This window comes from Eupeodes corollae, chromosome 1 (assembly GCF_945859685.1).
Source record: "Eupeodes corollae chromosome 1, idEupCoro1.1, whole genome shotgun sequence".
NCBI classification, from domain to species: domain Eukaryota; kingdom Metazoa; phylum Arthropoda; class Insecta; order Diptera; family Syrphidae; genus Eupeodes; species Eupeodes corollae.
This window is the reverse complement of record NC_079147.1, coordinates 128703995-128731859: the sequence shown is the minus strand read 5'-3', so window position 1 is coordinate 128731859 and position 27865 is coordinate 128703995. Positions and strand designations below refer to the sequence as shown.

At 34.7% G+C, this 27865-nt stretch overlaps 1 protein-coding gene across 1 annotated transcript; it reads right to left on the bottom strand.

Moving 5' to 3' along the window:
- Positions 1 to 1264: 1264 nt before the first annotated feature.
- LOC129941303 (elongin-B) lies at positions 1265 to 24480 on the bottom strand. The gene is made up of 4 exons (XM_056049903.1): positions 24326 to 24480; positions 24175 to 24268; positions 23964 to 24108; positions 1265 to 1523 (listed from the first exon to the last, which is right to left on the bottom strand). The coding sequence occupies exons 1-4, from the start codon at positions 24326 to 24328 to the stop codon at positions 1409 to 1411; spliced, it is 357 nt and encodes a 118-aa protein (XP_055905878.1). The 5' UTR covers positions 24329 to 24480; the 3' UTR covers positions 1265 to 1408.
- Between the last annotated feature and the right edge of the window lie 3385 nt (positions 24481 to 27865).

Genomic DNA, 27865 nt, shown 5'->3' with positions numbered 1-27865 from the left:
GAAAATTGAATCGAATTTAAATAGATCTTGGGGCCGAAAGCATTAGAATTAAGTATTATTGTTTATTTTGGACTGTCCGTATGGGACCAATAAGTTGGTCGTTAGTTATGGTTAATTAAGATTGTTTTATGAATTTTTGTATAACTAAACTTCTAAGTTGGTTTAAAGAATGAATTAATACAAATTAATTTAAAAAAGAAAAAAAAGTGCGTTGGACCGTAATGATAGAGGTCTTCGGTTCAAGCCCTAGCGAGGAATTGACAAATTTTGCAAGAGTAATTCTTGTCATAAAAAGTACTCTATCAAATTAGGTGTTCGGATTCGGCTTTACAATATAGGTACCCTCCATCCCTGAAAAAATTACTCGTAAACGGTTGAGAGTTGTGAGTCACTAGGCCCTAATTCTCAACGGACTGTTGCAACAGCAAATTTTAGTAAAAGTTTTGTAAATTTGTCTTATAAACTAACAAAATCAATAATTAGTTTGTTTTGAATAACCCAATTATTTTTATTTCTGTAAGAAAATGATTTTTTAAATCGTAATCTAATCAAACTCAATTTTAACATAGAATTTTAAAATTGTTTTATTTAAAAACATCATATCACACAATACTGGTGATATACTAACGAAAAAGATCGCCATTGCTGCTTGTAATGAACTAAAAACAATAAAGTTTGGGGGCACCCACATGGTGAGTCTAAATAATGAAATGGAAACAAAATATCTTTAAAAATGTAACAAGCAACACATTTTTTTATATTTTTTGTTTTTTAAACCACGCCTTATAAAAATCTAATCCTTAAAACTTTGGAACCAAGGCTGACTTTGTAATAGATTATACTTTTTTGAAAAGCTAAGAAATCAAGGAAGTTTTTAAAAACAAGAACCAGTTTTAAGTGAAATGATATTCTTTAATATGACAATTTTAAAGTTCAATGTAAAAACTAAATTTGTTCTAATCAATCGATTTAAACAATTAATGGTTACCAAAATATTGTCGAAAACTGCACAAAACTATTTTTTTTTATTCAAGATGGGAACATGTAATAAAAACAAAAACCAGTTAAGAACAAGTAAAAACCCCATTAAAAAAAGGTGTTTTCGAAAATTTTATTAAAAAAACACTTACTCAAAAACCGGTACACAGGTGCGGTACAGTAAGCAAAGCTTTCAACACATACAGTTAGGTCATTACCTGTTTACAGCTTAAAACAATTTTTAAGATGAAACAAAAACAAACAATTAAGTGAATATAGAGCCGGCTTTTGTTTTGTTTCAAACTATATTTTATTTGTAACCGTTAGTGGAAGTTTGTTTTTAGTTCAAACTAAGAATTTACATTTACATTGTGTTTTTTTTTTTTTGAAAACGAAATCCTTATAATGATTAATTAGTGAAAATCTCATCTTACGCAACTTGATCTTGTCCATTTGATGTATCTTGGGTTTTCATAACTTCTGGCAGATCCGGTGGCGATGAATAGGATGTGATATCTAACTGCTCAAACTCTCCCGATTCAGATCTAAAAAATAAAAAATAATAAAAATACTGAACTTTGTTTTCGTAAAATACAATAAAATAAATCAATAATATTATAATGAGTGTATTTATGCAACCTCAATAGAAAGGTTTGCTATTGGTAAAAGTATGTCTTTTGTTAAATGAATTATCTATTTTATTTGTATGAGTTTATTTAAACATGGTCGCCCTTAAGTTTTGAACCAACCCTTATACCGTTCTTATAGAACTTTGCTGATAAAACGATCTCTGAATAAAGCGGTTAAGGAGCCGCAATAAAAAAAGAAACTTAAACATTACTTTTACAAAATCTAGCAACTTATAAAATTCCTTTTAAATCCTAGCAATCAAATTCAACTCAGCACTACTGGCACAATCTTCCAAAGGTCCATCGAATTACTCGGATTATTATTATTATTATCATTATTATTATTATGATTATTATTATTATTATTATTATTATTATTATTATTATTATTATTATTATTATTATTATTATTATTATTATTATTATTATTATTATTATTATTATTTATTATTATCATTATCATTATTATTATTATTATTATTATTATTATTATTATTATTATTATTATTATTATTATTATTATTATTATTATTATTATTATTATTATTATTATTATTATTATTATTATTATTATTATTATTATTATTATTATTATTATCATTATTTTTATTCTTATTGTTATTATTATTATTATTATTATTATTATTATTATTATTATTATTATTATTATTATTATTATTATTATTATTATTATTATTATTATTATTATTATTATTATTATTATTATTATTATTATTATTATTATTATTATTATTATTATTATTATTATTATTATTAACATAAAATTACAAATGCTATGCTAATAGAAAAGAGATCTATCTACAAAAACCTTCCATTCTAATATAACTTATTAGTTAATTATATTATAAAATTATTCATATGAAGGTATTTGTCAATTGTTAATATATTTTCGACATTATTTGTATTGGAAAATCCACAAGATAATAAGCCATGTATATGTGGCATGTTCAAGTTGTTGTTGCATGATGGACAGAGTGGTGTCCTAAGCGAAGGCGAATAAAGTTTGATATTGTTTTTCTGGAGAGTGATGATTTGTAGATTGGAGCGGATCGGTGAGTGTTCATCTTTCCATAATGATTTTCATAGCAGTTGAGAATTTTGTTCTTTTTAAGTAATTGATCGATATATCTTTGAATGTCGTTCTTTGAAAATGTGTCGAAAGTAAAAACAGGTGCTTCGTTGCAGAGTTTGGAGCTTTGTATATTCATTGGGCGCATTCACAAAACTAGTGGCTACGTAGTCAAAATTCAACTAGCTTTGTGAATGCAAAACTACTCTACAAAGCTAGTCAATCTGGAACTGTCATACTATTGACACATGCAAATATATAAAATAAGAAACATTTTTGATTTGGTAATGTAGATGTTCAAATGGTAGACATGTGCATTCAAGAGGACACAAGCGCCCACAGGTTTTTCTTAAAACCAACCTCTGTCTATCAACTCCTACTCTCACCTCCACGTGGTGAACATCGGGTGCCTAGTACCGCAACTGGAGATTGGGTTCCAACCCAATATCCAGGATATGCACGTGGAATGTTAGGTCCCTTAACAGACCACGTGCGGCCGAAGAATTAGCGGAGGCCCTAGAACGATATAAAGCAGATATCACCGCCATCCAGGAAATACGATGGGATGGGACGGGCAAAAAGAGGATGAAAAACTGCGATATTTACTATAGTGACTGCTACCACGAAAACAAACAGCGCTTATTTGGATGCGGATTCGTCATTGGAGCCAGACTTAGACAAGAAGTCTTGAGCTATAGGTGCATCAATGAGCGCCTCATGACCATACGCATCAAGGCTAAATTCGGCAACATTAGCCTGATATGCGCGCACGCCCCCACAGAAGAGAAAGACGACAACACCAAAGATATGTTCTTCGAGCTCTTAGACAAAACATATGAGCAGTGCCAAGCTAGGAAGAGAAGACATCTTTGGTGGAATAATCGGGAGGAAAAGCCTGCACGACAACACTTCCGACAATGGATTCAGGCACATAGATTTTGCTGCGGGGCAAAACGTTATGGTAGCCAGTACGCGTTTTCCACATCTCAACATCCACAAAGGAACTTGGACTTCTCCAGATCAATCTACCGTCAACCAGATTGACCATATTGCGATCGACGCCAGACACGCTTCCAGCATTATGGATGTACGAACTTTCCGAGGAGCTAACATCGACTCGGACCACTACCTCGTTGTAGCCAAGGTAGCACTTCAGATTTCCAGACCCAAGGCAAAACAGGGAGGTGCTGAGAGAAGATACAACGTCGAACGGCTACAATCGCCAGAGATCGCCAAATCCTTTTCCGACCGAGTAACAAGTAACCTCTCTCGAAGTTCACTGCCGCCAACACAATGTATCGAAAACCAGTGGCAACATTGCCAAGATGCAATCAGAGAAGCCGCCTCTGATGTGCTGGGTTTCAAACAGCCACCAACAAGGAACCCCTGGTTTGATGAGGAATGTCGGCAGGCAAATGCAGCCAAACAACAGGCACGCAAAGCGGCGCTGCATAAAAGGACGAGAGCTGCTCGTGAGCTCTATGAGCAGAAGAGGCGAGAGGAACGCCGACTTCTCAGAAGGAAAAAGAGAGGGCATGAGAAGCGTGCGGTCGAAGATGTTGAGAGGTATAAAAGCAGGAATGAGGTTCGAAAGTTTTATGAACAGGTGAAACGAAATTCACAGGTACATAAACCTAGAACCGAAGGCTGCAAAGACGAAAGTGGAAACATCATAGTGGAACCGCAATCAATGCTGAGGATATGGAAGGACCACTTCTGCAGACTGTATAACGGCGACGAAGAACTGAATTCCGCTGTCAGGCAGGATGATCCATTCAATATAGACGACGAAAGCCAACAATCCCGTCCCCCCGACTTAGACGAAGTAAATATTGCCATATCTAAGCTGAAGTCTAATAAAGCCGATGGAGCAGATGGCTTGAATGCCGAGCTCTTTAAAGCAGCTGGAGATAAGTTGGTTAGGAGCATGCACCAACTTATCTGTAAGATATGGTCGGAAGAAAACATGCCCGATGAATTGAACCTCAGTATTGTTTGCCCGATCCTCAAAAAAGGAGACCCTCTAAACTGCACCAACTATAGAGGAATAAATCTACTTAACATCGCCTATAAAATCTTCTCTGCCGTAATATGTGTGAGCTGTATAGAGCCATGTCTAGTTTTGGCATCCCTGCCAAACTCGTCCGTTTGTGCAAGATGACCATGGAGAATTCACGCTGCTCCATAAAGGTTGGAAACAACTTAACAGAACCTTTTGATGTCAAAAAAGGTTTTAGACAAGGTGATGCGCTGTCATGCGATTTTTTTAACATCGTGCTTGCAAGAATAGTGCATAGCTCACACGTCAACACTAGAGGCACTATCTTTCAAAAGTCTGTCCAATTACTGGCATATGCTAATGACATTGACATAATCGGAAGAACTCAGCGTGATGTCAATGGGGCTTTTGTGAGTATTGAGGAAGAGGCGGCAAAAATGGGTTTAACGGTCAATGAGGGCAAAACAAAGTACATGCTGTCGTCTAGAAAGGACATACAACACCGACGTTTTGGTCAAAACGTCACAATCGACAGAAGTAACTTTGAGGTAGTCAAGGACTTCGTCTACCTAGGCTCCGCTGTAAACGCAGAAAACAACACCAGCGCTGAGATCAAACGCAGAATAACTCTTGCTAGCCGCTGTTTCTTTGGACTAAGAAAGCAATTGAGTGGTAATGTCCTCTCTCGAGGGACCAAAGTGTTGCTATATAAGACCATTATCATCCCCGTCCTGCTATACGGTGCAGAAGCATGAACTATGACAAAAGCGGATGAAAGCACCTTGGGTCGCTTCGAGAGAAAAGTTCTTCGTGTGATCTACGGTCCCGTATGCATCGAAGGGGAGTGGAGGAGAAGATGGAACGACGAACTGTACGGGCTGTACAGCGACGTAGACTTAGCAAGAAGAGTAAAATTCCAACGACTAAGATGGCTGGGTCACGTAGAGCGCATGGAAACCAATGCTCCGGCCCGGAAAGTCTTCGAATCCGCACCCACAGGACAGCGCAGTAGAGGAAGACCGCCGATCAGGTGGTGCGCACAAGTGGAAGGTGACCTCACCCAACTTGGAGCGCGAAACTGGAGACATCTAGCTAGGGACCGAGCTAGATGGAGAAGTTTTTTGGGTGAGGCCCTAGTTCACACAGGACTGTAGCGCCACCTTAAGTAAGTAAGTAAGTAAGTAAGTAATTTTAACTTAAATTAAATAAAATCAAATTTATCAAATGATTTATATTTGTATTTAAATACTGATAGATTTATTTCATTTTGAATACATGTGTTTTTACAGAGCAGCTAATTGTGAAACGTCAAAATCATTCTCCACTAACTTTGTAGCCGAATTTTTTACACAACGTCGGAGGGGAAATTTCAACTACTTTTGTAGTTAGATTTAGCCAATCCCTTGACTACGTAGCCACTAGCTTTGTGAATACGACCATCGACTGGTACACCGATATGACTCGGTACCCACATTAATTTTAATTTTGTCGTGTGTTTTATGAGCAAATGTCTTATATTGTTAATTATTTTGTTGTTTTTGTTGTTCGGATTAAAGTTTGATTTGAGCACCGGTAGACTGTCGGAGCAAATTACTGCTTTAGAAGTGGATTGCAGGACAATTTTAGCAGCTTCAAAAATGGCTAGTGCTTCAGAAGTGAAGATTGATGAGAATTCCCATACAATTCTAGCTCTTAACAAAGTTCCGTCTTCTTGAGTTACTGCAACCGAGGTATTTGAAGTTTATTTAGACCCATCCGTGAATACAAGAATCCACCCTTCTTGTTTTAGATTTTCCATGATTTCGGCGAAAGTGGAATGATAGATTCTGTTGTTTGTGTTGTCTTTATTGTATACTGATAAAGTTAGTTCAAACGAGTTTGTATCAATGTTCCACGGTGGGAAGGTTGAAGAGGTGTTTCCTTTGACACGCTTAACTAATAACCCCATTTGATTTGCAGTTGACAAGGCCTTATCAATTGTAGATGCAAGACGCATATTTTATTCAAGTTGGAGGTTGAGTCGATATCTTTATCAATGACGGAGTCCTTGGTGAATGAAAGCTTTGACAGTATTTTTAACATGTTTTCTGATTGAAGCTGTTCCAAAGTAGGAAGTCCAGTCTCTGCCATGATTTTTGCTTTCTCTAAATCGTTGAGTTTGCACAACTGATAATGGTGATCCTTGTGGGAACCATTATTCAGTGGTTTGGCTGTTTAAAAAGTATTTTTTACCCTAACGGATATTTTGTGATTTAATGAATGAATATATTTTTGGACCGATGCCCCAATTTTTTAACTTGTTTAATATTAAGTGGATAACTATGGGGTCTCGAAATCTAATTAAAGTAGCCAAATGTGGTTTCGGGATGATAAAGCTTTTGATATGTAATGATCGAAGTGTAGCAGAGCATCGGAACAGCCTTTCTTAGATTTAAAAGCAACTTGGTTGGTGCTTATAAATTTTTTGGTTTCTAAAAACCAAAAAAGGCGTTAAAGAATTAATAAAATGGGACGGTACCCTTCTATGAAGTCTATTGGTTTGTTGGGTTTTGGTAGTGGAATGTCATTGGCTACTTTCTAATTCTGCGGCATGATACCGGTATTAAGTACTTCATTATATAGTATAAGAAGTCTTGGGTTAACAGCTGGTGGTAAATTTTTAATCATTGATCCGCCCCTGGTTAACTAGATATCACATATAGGTAATTATCTATCCGAAGACACATCAAATTCAATCCATGTATACACTGCATATAAGAATAAAAAGAACCGTATGCAGTGTCTACATCGATTGTGATAATATGCCTGTGTGGGGTGGAGTGAAAGGAGAGAAGGGATTACCCATTACACTGTGTTTATCACTTTTGCCGTTTCATTGCTTATTTATTAATTATATACGCAATTTTGTAGGTAGGTAGGTATTGTTTTGTTGTTTTTCCTTTTGTGATAAAAATACTGAACAATGAGCACATGCACTTGATAATAAAATTTAACACGGCGACTAATTTTTTTTTTAGTATTTTGATTAATTAGATTTAAAAGAAAGTATATAAAGGCTGGATTATTATTGTTTTTAATTTTTATTTTTTCAGGTGTGGGTTATTGTTTGTTAACAGACAACAAAATGCACATATAATTAGACAATGCAATGAGAACAAGACTCTCAAGACGAGTGCGTTGCGGGTGGGATGCCGATCGGCACTTTCCCAATCATCTTAATTATCCGAAATCAAAAGTGTCTTAGTTTTTGCGAGATATAGTAATTAACTCTTTGCAGGCTGCATTATATAATTTGCCACAGTCGTTGATGATTCTTCATACTGCTAACACCTCGCTTAATTAAATATTATTTTAAGGGTATAAATTGTGATTCCTCGTTTTTAAGTTTAATTAATTGGATTTTGTATGTGAAATCAGACGACATTTGTTTTACTCGCTAAACACATCAATTGGTGACCCCTTCAATAAGTTCACGCATTTTAAATGCAAAACTAAAAGCCAAAAACTTAATTGTGATTGTGTTACAAATCGAACTAAATAAAAAACTATTAACTATCCATTTAATCACAAGTGCTAAGCTCAAAATAAATAATAAACAAGAGAAACAAATACCTCTTTATCACTATGTGTAGCTAATGGTACTTCCATAAGCACGTTTGGTACAAAAATAATGAAGGTATATTTATATATATATATATATATATGGACTTCGAAGACAATTCGTTCATGAATGCCGATTTTCGTAACAAATATGAGCTTTTAGTCGATATAAGACGACGATTCGTCTTATAGATTCAGTAACTAAATTACAAATTAGCGCTATGGAAGCTTTGGTTGATACACCTTCCCCGAAAAATTTAAAAACAATTTCCTTCCCTAATGGCTCCTCCGGATTTTAACAGTACAACATATTATCCAACACATCATAACAAAAGGTCGTTTACCTTTTGCAAAACCACGCCGACTGAATGTTAAACAACGTAAAGCGGCTTTTTTAGAATTTCAAAACATGGTTAATTTGTAGACCATCTTCCTTACCTGTTTCTTCACCACTTCATATGGTAGTCAAAAGCAGTGATAGTTTTAGAGCATCTGGAGGCTATAGAGGCTTACATAATGTCACTGAACCTGATCGACACCCCGTTAGCCACATACACAATATTTCGTTGAATCTAAATGGTTGTAAGGTGTTTTCATGCATCGACTTAGTAAGGGCCTATGATCAGATAACCGTTGCTCCTGAGGATGTGCATAAAACCGCGATAACTACGCCATTCGGCTTATTTGAGTTTATTAGAATGCCTTTCGGCCTCCAAAATGCCAGTCAGACATTTCAGAGGTTCATTAACTCAATTGTTCAAGATCTCGATTTTGTATTTGCATATATAGACGATCTATAGGCAGCAAAAGCGAAGAAGAGCATAAGCAACACCTCAAGATTTTGTTTTAAAGACTCTCTAATTATGGCTTAAGTCTTAATCCTTAAATTGAGTTTAAATTTTTTGAGTCATACTATTTCTAAACATGTAATCGCTCCATTTCAGAAGCTATTATAAACATGCCTCCTCCAAGTTCGATTCGACAAATCCAACAGTTTGTTGGGATGATAAATTATTACAATCGGTTCATTTCAAATCTTGCCGAATTGTTGTCACCGATTCATACTCATGTTGCCAATCTACAGAAAATAAAGAAAAACAAGAATTTTATTGCCCCCGGAGTATAAAACTGCGTTTTCAAAATCTAATCCGAAATTACGCTGCTAACACACCCAACAGAAAACTGTTCTTTAAGCATCACCACCCACTCGACAAATACAGATATAGGTGCTGTACTGCAACAACAAAACAGAAACAAGGTATGGCAACGTCTTGCCTTCTTTTGGAAAAACGTTCTGCTTGGTGCCTATTTAGCGATCAAATATTTTCGGTGTTTTGTTGAAGGTAAAGAATTTTTAATTTACACAGATCACAAACCTTTAACAAACGCCTTGATGTCTAAATCTGAGAGAAGTCCACGTCTATCCAGACATATAGATTACATATCGCAATTTACCAGAAATATACGTCACATGCGTGGTAAAGATAATGTGATAATGCCTCTAAAGAGATCAATTCAATTAACTTCGATCTGAAGCAAATTTCAAAGTTACAAGAAAATGATTGATTTCGTGACCTAATTCTAAAATTAAATTAGAAATCGTAAAAATGCCTATTACTAATGAACAAATTTAGTGTGAAACAAACACAGATACCAACCGTCTATTTGTTCCTCAAAGTCTACTCAGACTCGTTTTGACAATCTTTTACATGAAGGTATCGCGCTACACGTAAAAGAGTAACATCAAAATATTTTTGGCCTGCTATGAATAAAGATTGCAATCTCTGGGCAAAATCATGTGTAGCGTGCCAACGCTCAAAGGTACATAGGCACACAAAAACAAAACATAACTTATTCAAAATGCCAACTGGGAGCTTTGAACACATACATATGGATCTTGTGGGTCCTCTTCCCCCCTTCAATGGATGTTCATATGTTCTCACTATAGTCGACCGTTTTACTCGATGGCCAGAAGCGTATGCCATCCGTGAAATTTGTTCAAGAATATGTCTGTAGATTCGGTGTTCCAGCCCAAATTACAACCGAACAAGGAACACAGTTTGAGCCCAAGTATTTGCAGCAATAACAAGCATGTTAGGGTCTCATAAAATCCGTACTTCGGGTTATCATCCACAAGCCAACTGAATGGTGGAAAGACTGCACCGCCAGTTAAAGGCTTCCATCGTAGCTCGAGAAACCACTCAACATTGGAGTGTTGAGCTTCCTCTTGTATTACTTGGTATAAGAACAGCTGTACAAGAAGATCTTGGGTGTTCAGCTGCAGAGCTGGTATACGGCCAGACTCTGAAAGTCCCCGGAGAGTATTTTATCTCCAAAAACACCGAAAGTAATGATCGGTCTAGTTTTGTGACACAAATTCGTCAATCTATGCACTGTGCGATTCCCTCGCCTACTAGGAGTTCTGTACAATCAAATGTCAATGTACCCAAAGCTCTCAGTACTTCGGAAGAAGTTATAAAATTTGTATTGTAGTTAAATAATGTATAAGTCTCAGAATGCTTACAGCTGAAAGGGGAGTATGTAGTGGTCACCCTATACTTTCCCTATCATCATCATTATCCGAAATCAAGTGTCTTAGTCTTTGCGCGATATTTTAATTACTCTCTGCAGGCTGCACACGCCTAGTGTTACTTTCTCTTGCAGAAATAATAATTATATAATTTGCCACAGTCGTTGATGATTCTTCATACTGCTAACACCTCGCTTAATTAAATATTAATTTAAAAGTTAAATTATGATTCCTCGTTTTTAAGTTTAATGAATTGGATTTTGTATGTGAAATCAGACGACATTTGTTTCACTCGCTAAACACATCAAAGCCAATCTTATGTCAGGACATGAACAAACAGCAGTCCCTTTGCAATCAAATAACAGCCTTCCAACTGAGACTGTGAGGTACAGCAACAGGGAGCGCCATTTAACAAGTTAGTGCCTAGATTATGATATGGATTCAAAAGCAAATTCTGCCGCTTTAAAAATGGTACCCGAAACCTGAAATTAAATATTTGGGCGAAGCGATAGTGACCTATGGAAGAAAGCAATTGATGAACAATTAGATTTCATGAAGAAAAATAATGTTTGGAAGATCGTGGATGTACCTTCCCCCACAAAACAATTCAAAAGTAAATGGATTTTTCATATAATTATTTCATAAAAGAATGAATATGGCAATCCAACAAAATACAAAGCTAGATTAGTAGCAAAAGGTTTTCTGAAACGAAATGGGGTGCACTTTGGTGAAACATATGCACCAGTGGCAAAGTTGGCCACAATTCGTGTTGTATTAGCGGTTGGTATCTACCGGAAATACCACTTCCACCAATTCGATATAAAGACTGCATATTTTCATGGAGATTAAAGGGAAAATATTTATTTGGCAATACTAGAAGGATAACAGGGCAGAGAGGGATCAGTTTGTTCAACTATACTATGATTGAAGCAATCGCCTCGTTGCTGAAACCAAAAGTTGAACAATTGTTTGATAAAAATAGGGTTTAGCAGATCAAACCATAAGTATTGCCTGTATACTAAATTTAATAGACATGAAGAGAAAGTGCTTATTTTTGTAATTTATATTGAGGGCATACCAAAAAAGTCCGTCGGATATTCATTAGCAGCATCTAAAAAGGCTTGTTCAGTATCTAAAAGGAACAAAGACAAAATTTGAAAGCTGTGAAGATCTAATTTGAGAGAGGGTACAAGCAATCGTTGTTTTAAAATATGATTGAAAATCATTTTTCAATTAGAAATGTTTGCATTCTAATATTAGCTGTGACAAAAAAACGTCGTTTTAAATAAACTGTTTTTTATTCATTTGGAATCATTTAAGCGTTTAGTTACAATAATAACTTACAGATGTTTATTTAATCATTTTTGTAAATGCTATTTTTCAGGAATGAAACGTAAAAAGTCCTAAAAACGAGATAAAGACAAGAAATCTTAATAATCATTCTGGTTTTCAACTTTGCTTAGCGTAAAACAAATCTTTGTATCATTATTTGTAAAAATAAATACATTTCTTTTCTTTTGAAAGATGACTTGACAAAATAGAAAACACGAAAACAAATTAAATATAAATCATTTCTGATATTTTTCTAACATACGTCTTCAAAGCTGCCCATTTTATTGAGTTAAAATTAATCTGATTTTCGCTAAATTCTTAAGTTTTGTTTTAAATTAATTTACCGAATGTTTAACTGTATAGAGTTTTAATTATTAAAACCGGACTACTGCAGATCTTTTTTTGGTAATGTTTCACTGTTCTAACGTGCCTTTCATATTCATAACCCTCTTCAAAAAATTGTAAATTTTGATTTCGTTTATACACAATAAAAAAAATGAAGGAAGTAATATTAATGCTCAACTTATTAAAAGAACAAATTAATTTCAAAAATTGTCAAGTGAACTTTAATATATCAATAATAAAAAAATAAAAAATTGAATTGTTTCAAAAGTATAACCGTATTAAACCGGCAATGAAAATAAATGAAAAACGGAAAGAAAAATCTAGCAAGAAGTTAAGATAGTATCTAACGATCTAAGACGAAAAGCAATTCCACCTGTAAATTTTACTTCTGTTCTTAAGACTGTGTAATAATTTCATAAGAAGTTTGAAAGTGGGTTATAATAATGAAACCCACAGTATAATATGGAATTATCAAAAACACGTCTGATATTGCATCAATTTTTACGAGACCGATGTTCTAAATTGATTTATGACCAAGGAAAAATTACTTGATATTTTGAAAGAGGTATGCCGCTTATATAGCATTGACTCTAAAAAAGTTAGTGAGTGGCTGGCTTCGCGATCATCGATCTAAGCACGCAGTAGGGCAAGTAAATGGCAAAAACTTGTTGTGTCATGAATCGTCGTATTGAGCCGAAGAAGGCCATTTTGACTTTTGAAACCACCACAAAAATGTGTTCATTTTAAAACTGGACTGTTACTTAATTTAATTTGACCAATTCACACACCTATTTCAACATTCAACTCCAAACCGAAAAAAAAATGGAAGAACTTTCTAGAAAGGTCATCAGCCCTCAACACAAAAGACCATATCATCTCAGAAACTCTTTCCCCTTACCATCATGGGATTAATTTTATCATTATTTCCCAAATTCTTGATCCATTTTAGCAGCAAAATGCGTTTGAGTAACATCGGACATCGAAAATCATGTCTTGATACTCATTAGAGATTCGTAATCATTCCACGAGCTACAGACGACACAAAATCTGGATTAACTATATGTTTTTTAGGTCTCGATGATTTTCTGACTTCGGTTTAGTTATAGCACTATTGATCCATGTGGTGGACTATACTTTTTGTCCGATTCGGGAACGGCAGTGATGACAGCTGATTCGAACCCCTATTTTTCTTTCAAGTATTTTGTTCTTCGCTGACAGGTGTTGCTTTCTCCTTGGGTTCGTAAACCATCGCCGTACAACCAAACTTTAATTCGGAGATTGGTTAATGATAAATACTGCCGTCGTCACTGCTTCACCCTAAAAAATCCGTCTTTAAAACGGCATCAAAAAACCAGCAAATAGCTTTTTCTACCATTGTTTTTTTAATTTTAGATAAAACGTTTACGCAAACAGTTCAGCAGCCCCCGGTTGCAGTATTTGGAGAACTTTTATGGTGTTCTTAGTTTGGTTCTTGTTTTATCTTTAAATAAAATTTAACCACATTTTGAATACTCGGATAAATATTAAATATTAACCGAGTTCAATTTAGTTCTCAGCCCGTACATATTAATTTGAGCGTGGCCCCGGGAAACTTCCATAAAGATACTATTAGCGATGTTTTCTACGCAAGTTGTACCAGTAAGTAGGGGGTTCTGTCTCTTGCTGTTGTTGTTGGTGGTAAACCGCAAGTTGTAAGCAAACCGTGCTCACTGCATACCTGTTGGTTTTAAGCGGCGGATTAAAGCTGTAGTCCCAATTGAAATTGAGGTGACGTTTTATATCAACCGGTTCGCTTACTAGGCGAGGGATGTAATGCGGCTCGTTCACTATAACCTTTGCTTATTCAAAGTGAATCCAGTGGTTTTGTCTGGGTGGTCTAGTATGTGTTCGCATATGGCGGACTTTTCTATTTATGTTTTACTTACAGCGATAATGTGTTCTTTTAAGCGTGTAATGCTCCGACCTATATATGACGAACTACAGGGTTCCTCATATACTCCATTTGTTTGTAGAGAAAATTGTTCTTTTGGTGATTGGCAGTAGTTGAGCATCTTGCTCATGAGCTACGAACTGCGAACTGGGGATGTTTGCATATTTTGACTTTTCTCTCACATGATTTTTATTTCTTTTCGCAGACAGCGACGAATTGTCAATTTATAATTACAATTTTCAACAAATAAAGCAAAAGTGGTATAATTTTGAGGCTAAGTTGATCGCGAACAATTTATTCGTTGCAGTGTGGATGGTATGTGGAACGCGAATAGAGTTCGTAGCAACCAAACGGCAATTCGTTACTACAAAATTGTCCTGTTTTATAGAACAAAATGCAAATTTTATTATCCTAACATAAGTATCAATTGGTTTCTTATAATTTAAATGTGTTTTTGTTTAAAATTGACTTTTTGAAATGTGTAAAATCACGTTTGTTCGTCCATTCGTTGTTCGCCCATTCGTTGTTCGCTCTCATGTGCAAGGCACTTAATTTAGAGGAATCGTTTATGTGGTGTTTCGTCAAACCAACCAATGTCTTAAAAACATCAACTAAACGCTTTGATGTTATATAACAATAGGCATTTATTTGAGTCATTATTGGTCGCGATGGATTCCCTTCCTTGTGGATTTTAGACAGATTGTACAACTGTGGCTGTGTACACAAAGGTGTGAGGCGCTTAGGTGGTAAAAGAGCTTTATTTTAATGGATGAGTTTGGTGACTTTTCATAAAACAAGAGCTATAGGGTAGTAGTCAACAGGAAAATAAGAAAATGAAAACTAATTACTACTTGGAAACACCTTAATACTTATTCTCGAGAAGAAGGGTTTTCCCTTGTTACCTGTGACTTGAAGACTATTTGATTTACATATTTGCTTCATTTATCCGATTTTTCTTCTGTCTCGGATTCAGTCTTTTTGGAAAATGTTTTCATTTGGTTCAAATGTCTGTACCTAATGTGGTTATCACCAATAGTTACCAAAAAAAAGGTTGTCAGGTTGCCGGGGTTTTACAGCAATTAGTTTAACACTTCTTTCAGTAAACTTAATTTTTACTTTTATCAAATAAAGTAAAAGTCTATTCACCAAATCAGTACTTATGGCAACTCTTGAGGTTTTTTTTCATATTTTATTCACGGCTCAGGCTTATCAATTGCATGACCAAAAAAACACAAAAATCACTTTACACATGAATTGAATAAGGAATTTTAAATACAAAACAAATAATTTGATGCTAAAATAATCATCAAACCTTGTGTACTTGATTCACTTAAAATTTTGTATAAAATATTAAGAATACAATTTTTTTTTCGTTTTTGTTAAAGTACAAAATGAAAAAAATAAATAAGCATTAATTGTTAAAAACATACAACTTCAACAATCGATTTCACAATAATAAAAATAACTGAGAGCAAAAATATGATTTGTCCCATTAATCAATAATCATCTAATTTTGCCTTTTGGCCTTAAAAGGTCCAACCTCGTACGTAAGTCACGTTTAACCATTTGGTAAGCCGGTGACAAACCTGTTGTAGTATTTAGAGAAATTGCTACTGAATTCTCTCCACCCTCTAAGATTTTCTTGGCTGCCAACTTGAATGACTTCACTGCATTGTCGGCCAAACCGATGCTTTGCAGATGGCAGTGGTGGTGATGTTATTTGATTCTCTTGATGAAAGCTTAAATGCGGTCCCATTATCTGTCACCAAAGTTTGTGGCAACCAAAATCGTTCAAAAGTTTTATAAAACTTCTCAGTTGTCGATTTCGCTACGACAACATATCGGCAGCCTTATTGTCTTTACCCTTGATGTGTTCAAATTGTAGTTGATGCTCCAGATAAGTCGCCCATTGACAACAATTTTTCCCAGTCACCAAGATATCATCAACGATTGTGGTGACATTTTCAAAGTCTTAAAAAAGCCTTTTGCTGTCATCGTCCAGCTCTATCTGTTAATAAGCTTCACCTCCGGATAATTTATGCAGCAGATCTTGATGCTGGGCAGTGGTTATGTATCTACCTCAAGATATTTGTTGATTGTTGACTTATAATCGCCACGTAAAATGTGTTACCCATTTATTGTACTTTACTGCATCATTACGCTTTGAGATGTCAGACGAATAATTTCCTTCTCGTCGTTTTCTTTGAGAGCATACGGGAAATTTCTTGTTTCACAAACACTGGTGTTACTGTTTCATTTTCCATTTTCAGATTTATTTTTTCGTATTCACCCATTTTGAAAAGTCTTTTCCTAATATTGCACTTCTTCTCGACTCCGTTACGCACACACCTCCAGTTGTTTGTGCCTCGATTAATATTCACATACACATTTCATTTTGCCATATACTTTAATTTCTTTCCCGCCGTAGCCATTTACGTTTAAGTTTGATGCCATTACACATTTCGGAATTGTTCTGACTGAACAGCCCGTGTTAAGCTCCATATTAATTTAACAACCATCAATTTTTACTTGCAGAGTTTTTAGTGGATATCTATTTGAGTTAGATGCGATGTTTTTTGTTAAATCGTCATCGTCATTCTTTTGTGGCCCTTCATCATCACTTCTGTATGTGCTTAATCTGTTAATTTCGTGAATATTTGTTTTTGCACATAACTTTCAGATGCCCACGAACTTTACATGTATCACATACATAGCCTTTGTAGTAGCACTGCTCACCGTTGTGTCCAACTCTAGCACATCGATAACATATATCATTCTTGCGAGCTTTTTTATCGTACGGTTGCCTTTATTTTTCCCCGCTGCAGCTGCACCTGAATAGGTATGACCGTATGACGTATGACTTGGTGGTTCGACTTTGACTATTGTAGAATATTTGTTAAATTATTTTTATCTTCAGCAAAACTTAATGTGTTGATGTTTTGTCAGTATTCTTAAGAGCTTGAAGGTTCCATGGTGCAGAAATGCCATTTTCTTTGCTTATCTTCTTCTCCTGCACTGAGAAAATACTGTTTAAGTTTACTTCCCAGTCCACTGTTTCTTGATTGAATTGCTCAAAACTTTTACCAACAGAGATGGTCTGCACAATAGTCATGACAGAATAGAATATTTATATCGTCACCAACGCTTTACCTTTAAATAAGTGGGCCATTCCAATTCTAATTAATTTCTTAATTTTTTTTTTAATGTAATTGGTTGAATGTCGAACCAAATAAGAGTCGCCAATATACACTTACATACACAATTTATCGCCCACCCAGTTTTTTAGAATTATGGTCGGTTTTGTTCAATAATACGATTTTTTCATAGAATATATCATAAGCAATGTTTAGATAGTAAATGAAAACATTTTTAAGTTTATGAAACATCGATTTAATTATTTTTATCACTATAATCATTTTTATTTCATTTTTGATCAAATTAACAATATATTTTTCCTTAATTAATAAAATTTTTAATTCCTATTTGGTAACATTTTAATAACTAGTATTTCCACCCCGAGCTTTTTGAATACCGACTTCTTCCAGGTATTCAGTGACCGATCTTTCGACATGACAAAGGGCGCGAATACGATTACATGTTCTTGGAGAACTTCTCTACGTCTGGGCATTTACAGCTCCTCTATCGAAGATCACGAGCTCAGAGCAAGCCTCGTAACGTATAATTCCCTATACCATAACTGACCATCCCTGATACCCCACTGTTGCGGCTATGGCACATGCAGCAAACGACCATCTGGTCCCCGTAGGACAATTCTGCTCCCGTCTGAGAACGGTAAATTCTTCCACTGATCAACGGTCCAGTTAGCATATTTTGGAGCAAAGCGAAGTCTAACTCTTCGATATTGTGGGAGCAATTGCGGGGCTCGGGCTGGACAAAACGATCCTAAATCTCTTTTTGCCTGTCTTCGTCTATTTGTTTTTTATCTTACCTACTCTTACGTTTCGCATTTTGAGGAGCCAGTACGAGCTTGAGAAGCTGTGCTAAAGCGATCTCGCACCAAATTGCTTACAATGAAGCAGTCATCTCGAGCGGATGTGCATCGATGTCTGCTGGACGGTAGTTCGGGGTACACCAAGTGTTCGCGCAATCCAGCGTTGGCTATACACACCATTCGCAAAAGTAACAGCCCTCGCTACCTTAGTCGGTTCTAACAGCATTTTTTTGTGGGTTCGAATAATACATTTTACTCCTTGCAATATCCCCCAATAAAAAGTTGAGAAATAAGAACCACATTACTTCGATCTTCGAGAAAGCCAAAATGAAACTGGACAAAACAAAATGAATACAAAAGAACTGCCAATGTCTGTTAAACAGCTCACCGAGAGAAGAATCGCACATTGGTTGGGGACAAAAAGAACATCTTTCTACTAAATATATGGCTCAATTATTGCTGTAGTCTTATACTTGTTCAATTAAAATACAAATTTAACTGACTTAAAACTGATGGAGATGATGACCAACTATAAAACAGATTTGCAATTTTGACCACACTATACAACTATATTTAAGTATAGGTCTTACAATTGAAAAAAAGAAGTTTAAATGCTTATTAAAATTTAACTTGGAATCAAGAAAAGCATCTAAATCAGAAAACATAGGGACTTTACTCAAATGACATGTATCAAACGTATGTACATATGTATAATTAAAACAAAATGAAACTTTTTTGTGAAAAAAAATAATTGTTTTACAATTGTCAACATTCAAAACAAGACGATTTTTATTTCACCATTCCCTTAATATGCTGAGAATATGGAAAGATCACTTCTCCAAATTATATAGCAATGACGAACCGAATTCCGCTGTAAAGGAGATAGAACCACTCGACCTCGGCGACGCAGATCAACAATTCCGCCTTCCCGACCTTGACGAAGTGAAGATAGCTATATCTTAACTTAAGTCAAGTGTTCAAAGCACCAGGCGATGACTTAGTACGGAGCATGCACCAACTCATCTGCAAAATATGGTCGGAAGAAAGCATGCCCGATGAGTGGAATCTCAGCATAGTGTGCCCGATACATAAGAAAGGAGACCCTCTAAACTGCGCCAACTACAGAGGCATCAGTTTCCTTAACATTGCGTATAAGATCCTCTCTGCCGTATTATGTGAACGTCTGAAGCCATTCGCCAACAACCTGATTGGTACTTATCAGTGTGGCTTCAGACCAGGAAAGTCCACTATCGACCAAATATTCACACTACGGCAGATCTTGGAAAAAACCCAGGAGCTTCAAATCGATACCCACCATCTCTTTATCGATTTTAAAGCCGCGTATGACAGCATCTCTAGGGAAGAGCTCTACCGAGCAATGTCTAGTTTTATATAACGACGAACTGTACAGCGACACTGACCTAGTTAGCAGAATTAAAGTCCAACGGCTTAGATGGCTAGGTCATGCAGAGCGGATGGACATCAACGCTCCAACCCGGAAGGTCTTCGAATCCAATCCCGAGGGACGGCGCAGTAGAGGAAGACCGCGACTCAGGTGGCTCACCCAGGTGGGAGAGGACCTCAACCAACTTGGCGTGCGAAACTGGAGACAGCTAACTAGGGACCGAGCTGGCTGGCGACGCATGTTGGTTGAGACCCAGGTCCGCCCCGGACTGTTGCGCCACCTTAAGTAAGTAATTAAGTTCCCTTAATATTAACAAGTCTTCTTGATTTTAAACTAAAGCTTAATTAGCATAAATAAGGACGAACGAATTTCGTATGATTGAAACAAAGTCATTTATAAATAAAATCAATTGGACCTAAAATGTCTTCCCCATTATTATATTCCACTATAAATTATATTTTTCAAATATGATGTGATCCAATTTAAGATGGTGTTATTAAAACTTTGATTGTTTAGCATCAAAATGAGTGTATTGTGAAACAAATGCTTTTAGTTAAGCCATTGTTCATTTACCGATTTTAGTAAATCGGTAAATGAACAATCGAATTTTCCAAAACATCTAAACAAAATGAAGTGAAGTTGAATAATTAAATTATGGTGGTACATTGGAGTTACTACAAGACCTTTTAAACAATTTTTTTTTTGTTAAAATAGCTGACGAGTATATTTTAAAAAACGTTACACCTATCGTTCATATTGCAATACAAAAATTTGATTCCAGTCATCATCCAGTCCATAAAAAAATAAAAAAATCTGTAAAATTACAATTACTACAATTAAATGCAATTTGTTAATAGGGGTATGATACAGATAAGATTTGTTTAAGTAAAGCGAAATATCTAATGAGGGTGATATTGATTTTCATCTATTAGTGTAACAGCTGAGGCTAACAGTTACAAGTTTCAACGGTAACAGTATGGGAGAAGAATACTAGATCAAGTGCTCGATCTAAACGACTTTTTACAGCGTTTAATTGGCTCAATCCACATGATGCCATACCATCAAACGTGGAAGTTATCGTCATCAATTTTAACCAATTTAGGTATGGTAGGTTAAAGTCACGTACGATAAAAATTTCATCTTCTGGTTACAAAAGAATAGAGTCATTTTCTATGCAGTCATTAAATTTTTCGTAAGCGTCGTTATTAGAACTTGGAGGTATTTAAGCCGGTATAATATATAAATCTCCAGACTCCAGTTTTATCTTCATGCATATAACTTCAATATAGGTGGAATTCCACCTCTTACAGTTCTGGAGTTATCAATGTAGTAACGATTGCGTCTAATGATTTGCTAGTAGGTATCAAAAAGCTCAGTCATGAATAGATCTGATCAGCCAAGTTCCTGGCAATATAATGACGTTGTGAGGAAGATTGTTTTCAATTTTGTAGACTATCAGCGCTATTCTGCTATTCACGTGGATCATGATTGCTTTTGCATTTTGCTATCCATCGGGTAAAATACATTATCCCAAACCAATTTGACATTCACGTAATCAGCTGTTTATGTGACAATCTGGAGAATGTTAGATAAATTGTTTTGATTCATAAAAAATTAAGCTTAAATAATGCGCCCAAACAGAAATAATTGTTTAATTTTTAGAAATGGACAGTATTGGTCTTTTTATTCAATTGTAAGAAGAGAAATAATAGAATCCTCCACCGAGTTTCGGAGAAATGTTAGAAAGTTAAAAAAAAAGAATATGAAGCTGCCCGATGAAACGTAAGTTCAATTATTTTCATTTTGAAATAGATAATAAACCAATTATTTTACAACCGTAGGTTAACCGAAAAATTGTTAATAATCTTTTAACAAGTTTGTACACCAATTTGAATTTACCCATGAAAAAACACATATATATTCATTTTAATGTTAAAACGTTACAGAGCGATCGGTATATAATTCTGTATTCAATCATAGCTAGCTCGGAGCGCGCTCTATGAGTTCTAAATAAAATGCCCGAGCTAATGGAGTAAAAAGCTGAGAGTCGCTGACTTAACTTTTTTGTTTCATGTGGTATGAAACACTGTTCAATTCACATGTGTGTTTCTTAAATAAATCGGAAAGCTCTTACCAAACTCTGCTCAGAGCGTACTCGGAGTGCTCAGGCTGTGATCAGTGCTTTGCTCTGAGTTTATAGAAAAGAGGGGGAGGGTACGATAACTCAGGCGACAGAGTTTAATGACGGATTTGTATAGAACAGTTAAAAACAAGCATTCTTTACTATTAATTTTTCAAAACTTTCAGATGATTTACTTTTGTTTTTTTTTAGAATTCATGCTCTTTTTTGTTTTTGATCAAAAGCTGAAAACTAGATGATTTTATGTCTTCTAGTTCTTTAAAAAATTGAAAATTACCAAAAAAAAATATTTTAATTAAATTACTTTTCCCTTGCTTAAGTATTTTCGTAGTCTTATTTTGATAGTTATAATAAAATATGGATTAAAATATACCTAGGGTAAATTAATTTTTCTTAAATCCAGCTTATTTAAATGCAAAACAAACTTTGCATGCACTACATCTTGCACCTACTGCACAGTGCACCGCCCCCCCTAAACTTGCACCCACCCAAATCCTTGTGTTCCCAAGCGAGTGGTTGCAGGGGGGCGACATGCCCCCCCTAACACATGCTATTGTTGCATACACTCAAACTTGCACCTTCCATTATAACTATCAAAATAAGACCACTCAAGCAAAAAAAAATAATTAAACTAAAACACTTTTTTTTGGTAATTATCAATCTTCTCAAAAATTAGAAGACAAAATCATCTAGTTTTCAGTTTTTGATCAAAAACAAATAATTTCAGTAAGTTCTAAAACAAAAACAGTAGTAGATAATCTTGAAGTAATGAATAATTACACTTTAAACCTTTTTTTACTCAAATTTTGAGTTTAAAATTAATTTTTTTTTAAAAACTAGACATAGTTATGAAAAAATGTATTACACTTAATTGTAAATATTACCCTTATTTATTAACTATTTTTTTTCATTTTAAATAATATTTTTTTTTAAATTGTCACTCCCTCCTAAACAGGGGGAGAAAAAACCCCTCCCCACCAGTAGTAAAAAATGCTTGTATTTAACTGTTCTACACAAATCTGTTAAAATGTCTTGTCGCCTGAGTTATCGTACTCTTGCCGAAAAGAGGATATAGGATTTGATTTGCCTGCAAGCTTGGGTAGATCAAAGGTTTCTTTTCCATTAAATATAAAATAATTTTTATGTTCTATTAAAATAACAACAATCTTATATTTGGTTCAACATTCCTTGAAGGGCGCACGAGTTTTAACACGCGGATACTTGGTAGATTCATGACTAAAAGTAATAAATATCACAATTTTAATGCAAAGAAACTTTTTTAAGTGACGCCTAACTAATTTTTTTGGAGATTTTTTATTTTTTTAAAAGATTTTTTGAAAATTCATAACTATTTTAAAAATTTAAGATATATGTACATATTGTAGGTGTTTTTTACATAATAAAAAAAAAGTATTTTCTAGGATTAAAATGAAAAAGAATCCTTGCATATACCCAGACAATAGTGTGCCAAGCAAGCGAGTTGGATATTTCTGTGGTTTTACGTCGACATAATGCATTGAAAAACTATTTGTATGCGCGTAAATTAGTAAAATAAAACTAGTAATGATAATATTAGGGACGACTTTCAATTACCACAGCACAAGTACCCTTCTCATTTTTTTACATTTAACCCTCAATAGAACAGGTTAAAATATTAAGACGAGGGAAGACTGTTGTCATACCAGAAAAATGTTTCATTGTTCGGATTTAACCCTACATTTTTTTTATACACTACACTAATAAAACCGATTGTTGTTTTAATAATGGATAGTTCTTTAGAAAAACATTTTCCTTGAATTCAATGAATTTTACTAGCATTTTATGAATACTTCGTAAAACAAGTGTGGCATTACTGAAACAAGAAAAGCGGAGACATGTCAAAATGAGCAATTATTTTTCAATAAAAGTAAACGTTTGTTTCCCCTAAATTGCTATAATTATTATATCTTTCCACATATCTATCAAATAAAAGAAAATCGTGTGTAAAAATTCGTGCTGCGGTAAAGGAAAGTTGAGCCATATTTGAATCTCACCGCAATACTAAACCAAGTTGTACAGGTGCCTGAGCTTTTGCAATTGTCATCGTAATTCCATAGTCCTGTAATAACTTCTCATTTGCCATAGGATCTGTTCCGTAGTAAAACAAAATTTGATCAGATGGATTGACTTTTAAAATTCCTTAAGGACAAAGAAACAAATATAATTATCAAGAGATCAATAATTACTTATGGGCAATATTGATACCTCCTATCATTCTTTTCAGCTCTGTTACAGAAGTATTTTCTTTGGCATCAGTGAATATAGTTGTTTTGTTCCTTCTGATCATAAGAAAAACATCCTGTAAATTATTATATAAGATTATACAATCTTATATATTTTCTCTTTTTTTATTTACCATAATTAACGAAGGATCTTACTTCACTCAAATCATTAATTACTTTACAAAACTTAAAACACCAATTATGAACAATTACTTTATGGGCCAGAGATTTTTAAATTTATTAATAGTAGAGATAGAAAATGTTGGTTGTCAATTTTTTAGATACGACCTAGCTTATGTCAGAGAGAAATAAACTAAAAAACTAGTCTTTTCTCTCTGGCTTATGTAGTAGAAAATTATTCTCTATGGCTAAGCGAGCCCATACTACCTAGAGGCCAGAATGAAAGTGTGGCAAAAAAATAAAACGTATGAAATTGTTGTGATTTGTCAAATATGACAATTCCACAATTTCAGTTTTAAGAAAAGCGTTAGCGTTTTTTAAAGTAAGTTTTTGTAAATAATTTTATTTTATTTTGTTACAAATGCATCTCAATCAAAGAATTATAGACTTATTACGTTTTAAATCTCGCATCCAGAAGATTACAATGAGACTTTTCCACTGAGAGTTAAAGTGGCTACGTTCATAAAATTAAGATGCTTACCTTTTATGGCCGAATCACAAACACGCTTCAGCTGTTGAGCTGTCAGACAAAGCAAATGTTCAGTTAATTGAACTAGACCTTCCGTTTGGAGACACATTACGTTCTTTTCCTTACGATTGTCAAACGAAACATGAGGTCGAAGCTCATTATGATATCATGCATTGAATTCCTTTGGCTGAACTCGTAAACGTCAGGCGAAGCCGAAGCTGAAGCGTGTTTGTGTTTCAGCCATTATGATCTACAATAATCGCACGTGGTTAAATGTAGAGGAGTACATAGTTAATTCATTAAACTATGATTTCAAGATAATCCCGACCAAGGAAATCATAAAGTCTCTCATTAGCAATGCAATTGCATTATCTACCTGGAAAAGTGCTTAAAGGCATCACAGAAAACTATGTTTTGTTTATTAATTTAATGAACAAAAAACAAACATTGAACCAAACAAATCGGCAAGAACAAAAAAAAATGTATTCAGAGTTCGTAGACAAAGAGCCATCAAACAAAACGAACCTATCGCAGTTTTTTGTGTTTATGAAGAATCTAAGAAAACAATTGAAAGAGAACCAAAAGAAAAACTTGGAAACGAATGGAACAGCGATAGATTAAAAGGAGCAATGAAAAACAAAATATTGTAGATTGCTATTTTAAATGTGTAAATTTTTATAGTGTACCAAAAATTGAAAGTGATTAATTGAAGTTGATGGTAGAGCATTTCGGAAAATTATGGAAATTGGAAAAGTCCGAAGAAAGAAAGAAGTTCTGGTTCGAATACATCGTCATTCTCAATTCTCATATCGTCAGTCAATAGGAGCTACTCCAGTGAACCGTACGCTCACAACTGTTAAAATAGATAATAACGTTAAGATGTAAAAAAGAGTGAGCATATTTTAAGAGTTCTCTAAACTAAAGATATTCTTTCAGTGGAAACTGTTGAAAAACCATCATTAATTTTAATTGACTTCAAAAAACCTCACCTAGCAAATTCATCAGACAAACCACTTCAATTAATAAAACTCATATTTCGACATCACAGACAATCAATCAATTTTAAAAGATTGTTTTGTTTTAAAGTCAAACACAGTGACGTCTTTCCATGTCAAAACAGCGTTTTCATTAAGAAGTTTTTGATTCGTCCTATAATTTAAGGATTCTTCTTCATCCATTCGTTCATTTGTAGTAATACCAAATTGTTTGAGCCCTAGGAGCATATTAGAATACAGCAGGAAACACTAAACCGTTCAACTGTGGATTTTTTCTATATTCGTCCAAATCATATTGCTACTGTTAATGATTTTTGCAGTTTAACTTCGGTTAAGAAGTAAGTAATGGCTGAAACACATACACGCTTCAGCTTCGGCTTCGTCTGCGTTACGTTAGGCCCGCTTCGAGGTTGCTTTGAATGACATTTCTTTTATTTGTTGACATTTTTTTACAGCTGATGAGCTGTCAGACAAAGCAAATGTTCAGATAATTGAACTAGAGCTTCCGTTTGGAGTCACATTACGTTACATTACGTTCTTTTCCTTACGATTGTCAAACGAAACGTGAGGTCGAAGCTCCATTGTGATAGCATGCATTGAATTCCCATGGCTGAACTCGTAAACGTCAGGCGAAGCGGAAGCTGAAGCGTGTATGTGATTCAGCCATTATGTTTATGTTTAGTTTTATGTTTAGTTTATTATTATTCAATATATGCAGTTAATGATGCTGCTCGGTGCTCAATATATGTAGTCAAATTTTTTGATATACACTCACCGATGTCTCCTTCCGCTGTGGCCACTGCTTCCGGTATCGACGAAATTTACCAATGCATGCACATGCAATCACTTGTTGGTCTTACATTTACTTTGGGAGTATTCTACAGTACTCGATACAAAAAAAATCTTCGAGTTTAAACCTTAAGGCAACTTTTCATGTTTAAATCTACTTTAATTTAATTAGCAATTATTTAACCAATTATTAAAAAAAAAATTAAAAAAAGCAATAAAAAGAAATCAAAAATAAGAAAGAAAAACAAAATATAGATTAATTGGATTGTCTTTGCATGCGACTCGAACCCTGGTCGCTGAATTGAGGGGAAAAGGTCTTAGCCCCTTAACTACCGCAGTCCCTTTAATTGGGGTTATGATTTGCTAACTTAAGTTCTACCAGAGCTGCCTCGTGAATACTTTAGAAGGTCAAATGCGAATTTTTCTCTATTGAGCCAACGACGTCGTCGATTCACGCATTCACGTATGTATAATTTTAGAACTTATAATTTTTAGATGTCTTCTGCAAAACGGTGTTTGATATATAAATATGGTACATATACTACATATACATATACTTGTAATCTTACCCCAACGACTGAGAATCTTTCAGCCGGTGTTATGCAAACGCCAGCAGACTATTCCCTAATGCTTGTTATACTGGTTTCTTAACAATTGTGTTTTGTTTTCTTTGTTTTTGAAACTTTCTTAAAATAGTGTGTTATTTGGCGATCCTTTTATGATCTTTAAATATTAAGCACTATGTTGCCGTGACTTTGCTCTTGCTGTTTAACAATCGAAAAGAATTATCTTATTTCCCTTGACTGCACGTTAACTTGTCAATGGATGAAAGGTCTCCTCTCAGAGAAGAAAAGTCTTGGTTTCCTTCCTTTGGGACATAATATGGCCTTTCTTACCGTCACACATAGCTGGCGCTTTTGGTCCTCTCAAACGAACGAGTCCAGTACTTTCATTTGCAACAAAAATATCTCGTACGTACTTACTTAGTACTAAAATTTAGATCGTAAGTAGGAACATACGGCCATTCCAAATCCTTGCATTCCCCATTTACCCCATTCCTTGAAAGGGAAGAAAGATCAAAACCTACAATAGCATATGCCGTCCTTCTCATACCCAATTACTTGTAAAAAAAACAAAAACTAAAGTACACAATGCCTTTCAATTTCATTCCGACGTTCGCCGTGAATGTCGTGTAGCGAAATTTCTTTAAAAAAATTTGAATTCGGTAACAGGGCTTTGCA

Coding starts and splice junctions, on each gene's coding strand:
- LOC129941303 (XM_056049903.1), bottom strand. Junction 24,109..24,174: donor GCTGAAAAGAATGATAGGAG/GTATCAATATTG, acceptor TTTGTCCTTAAG/GAATTTTAAAAGTCAATCCA. Junction 1,524..23,963: donor CAACTTGGTTTAGTATTGCG/GTGAGATTCAAA, acceptor TTTATTTTTTAG/ATCTGAATCGGGAGAGTTTG.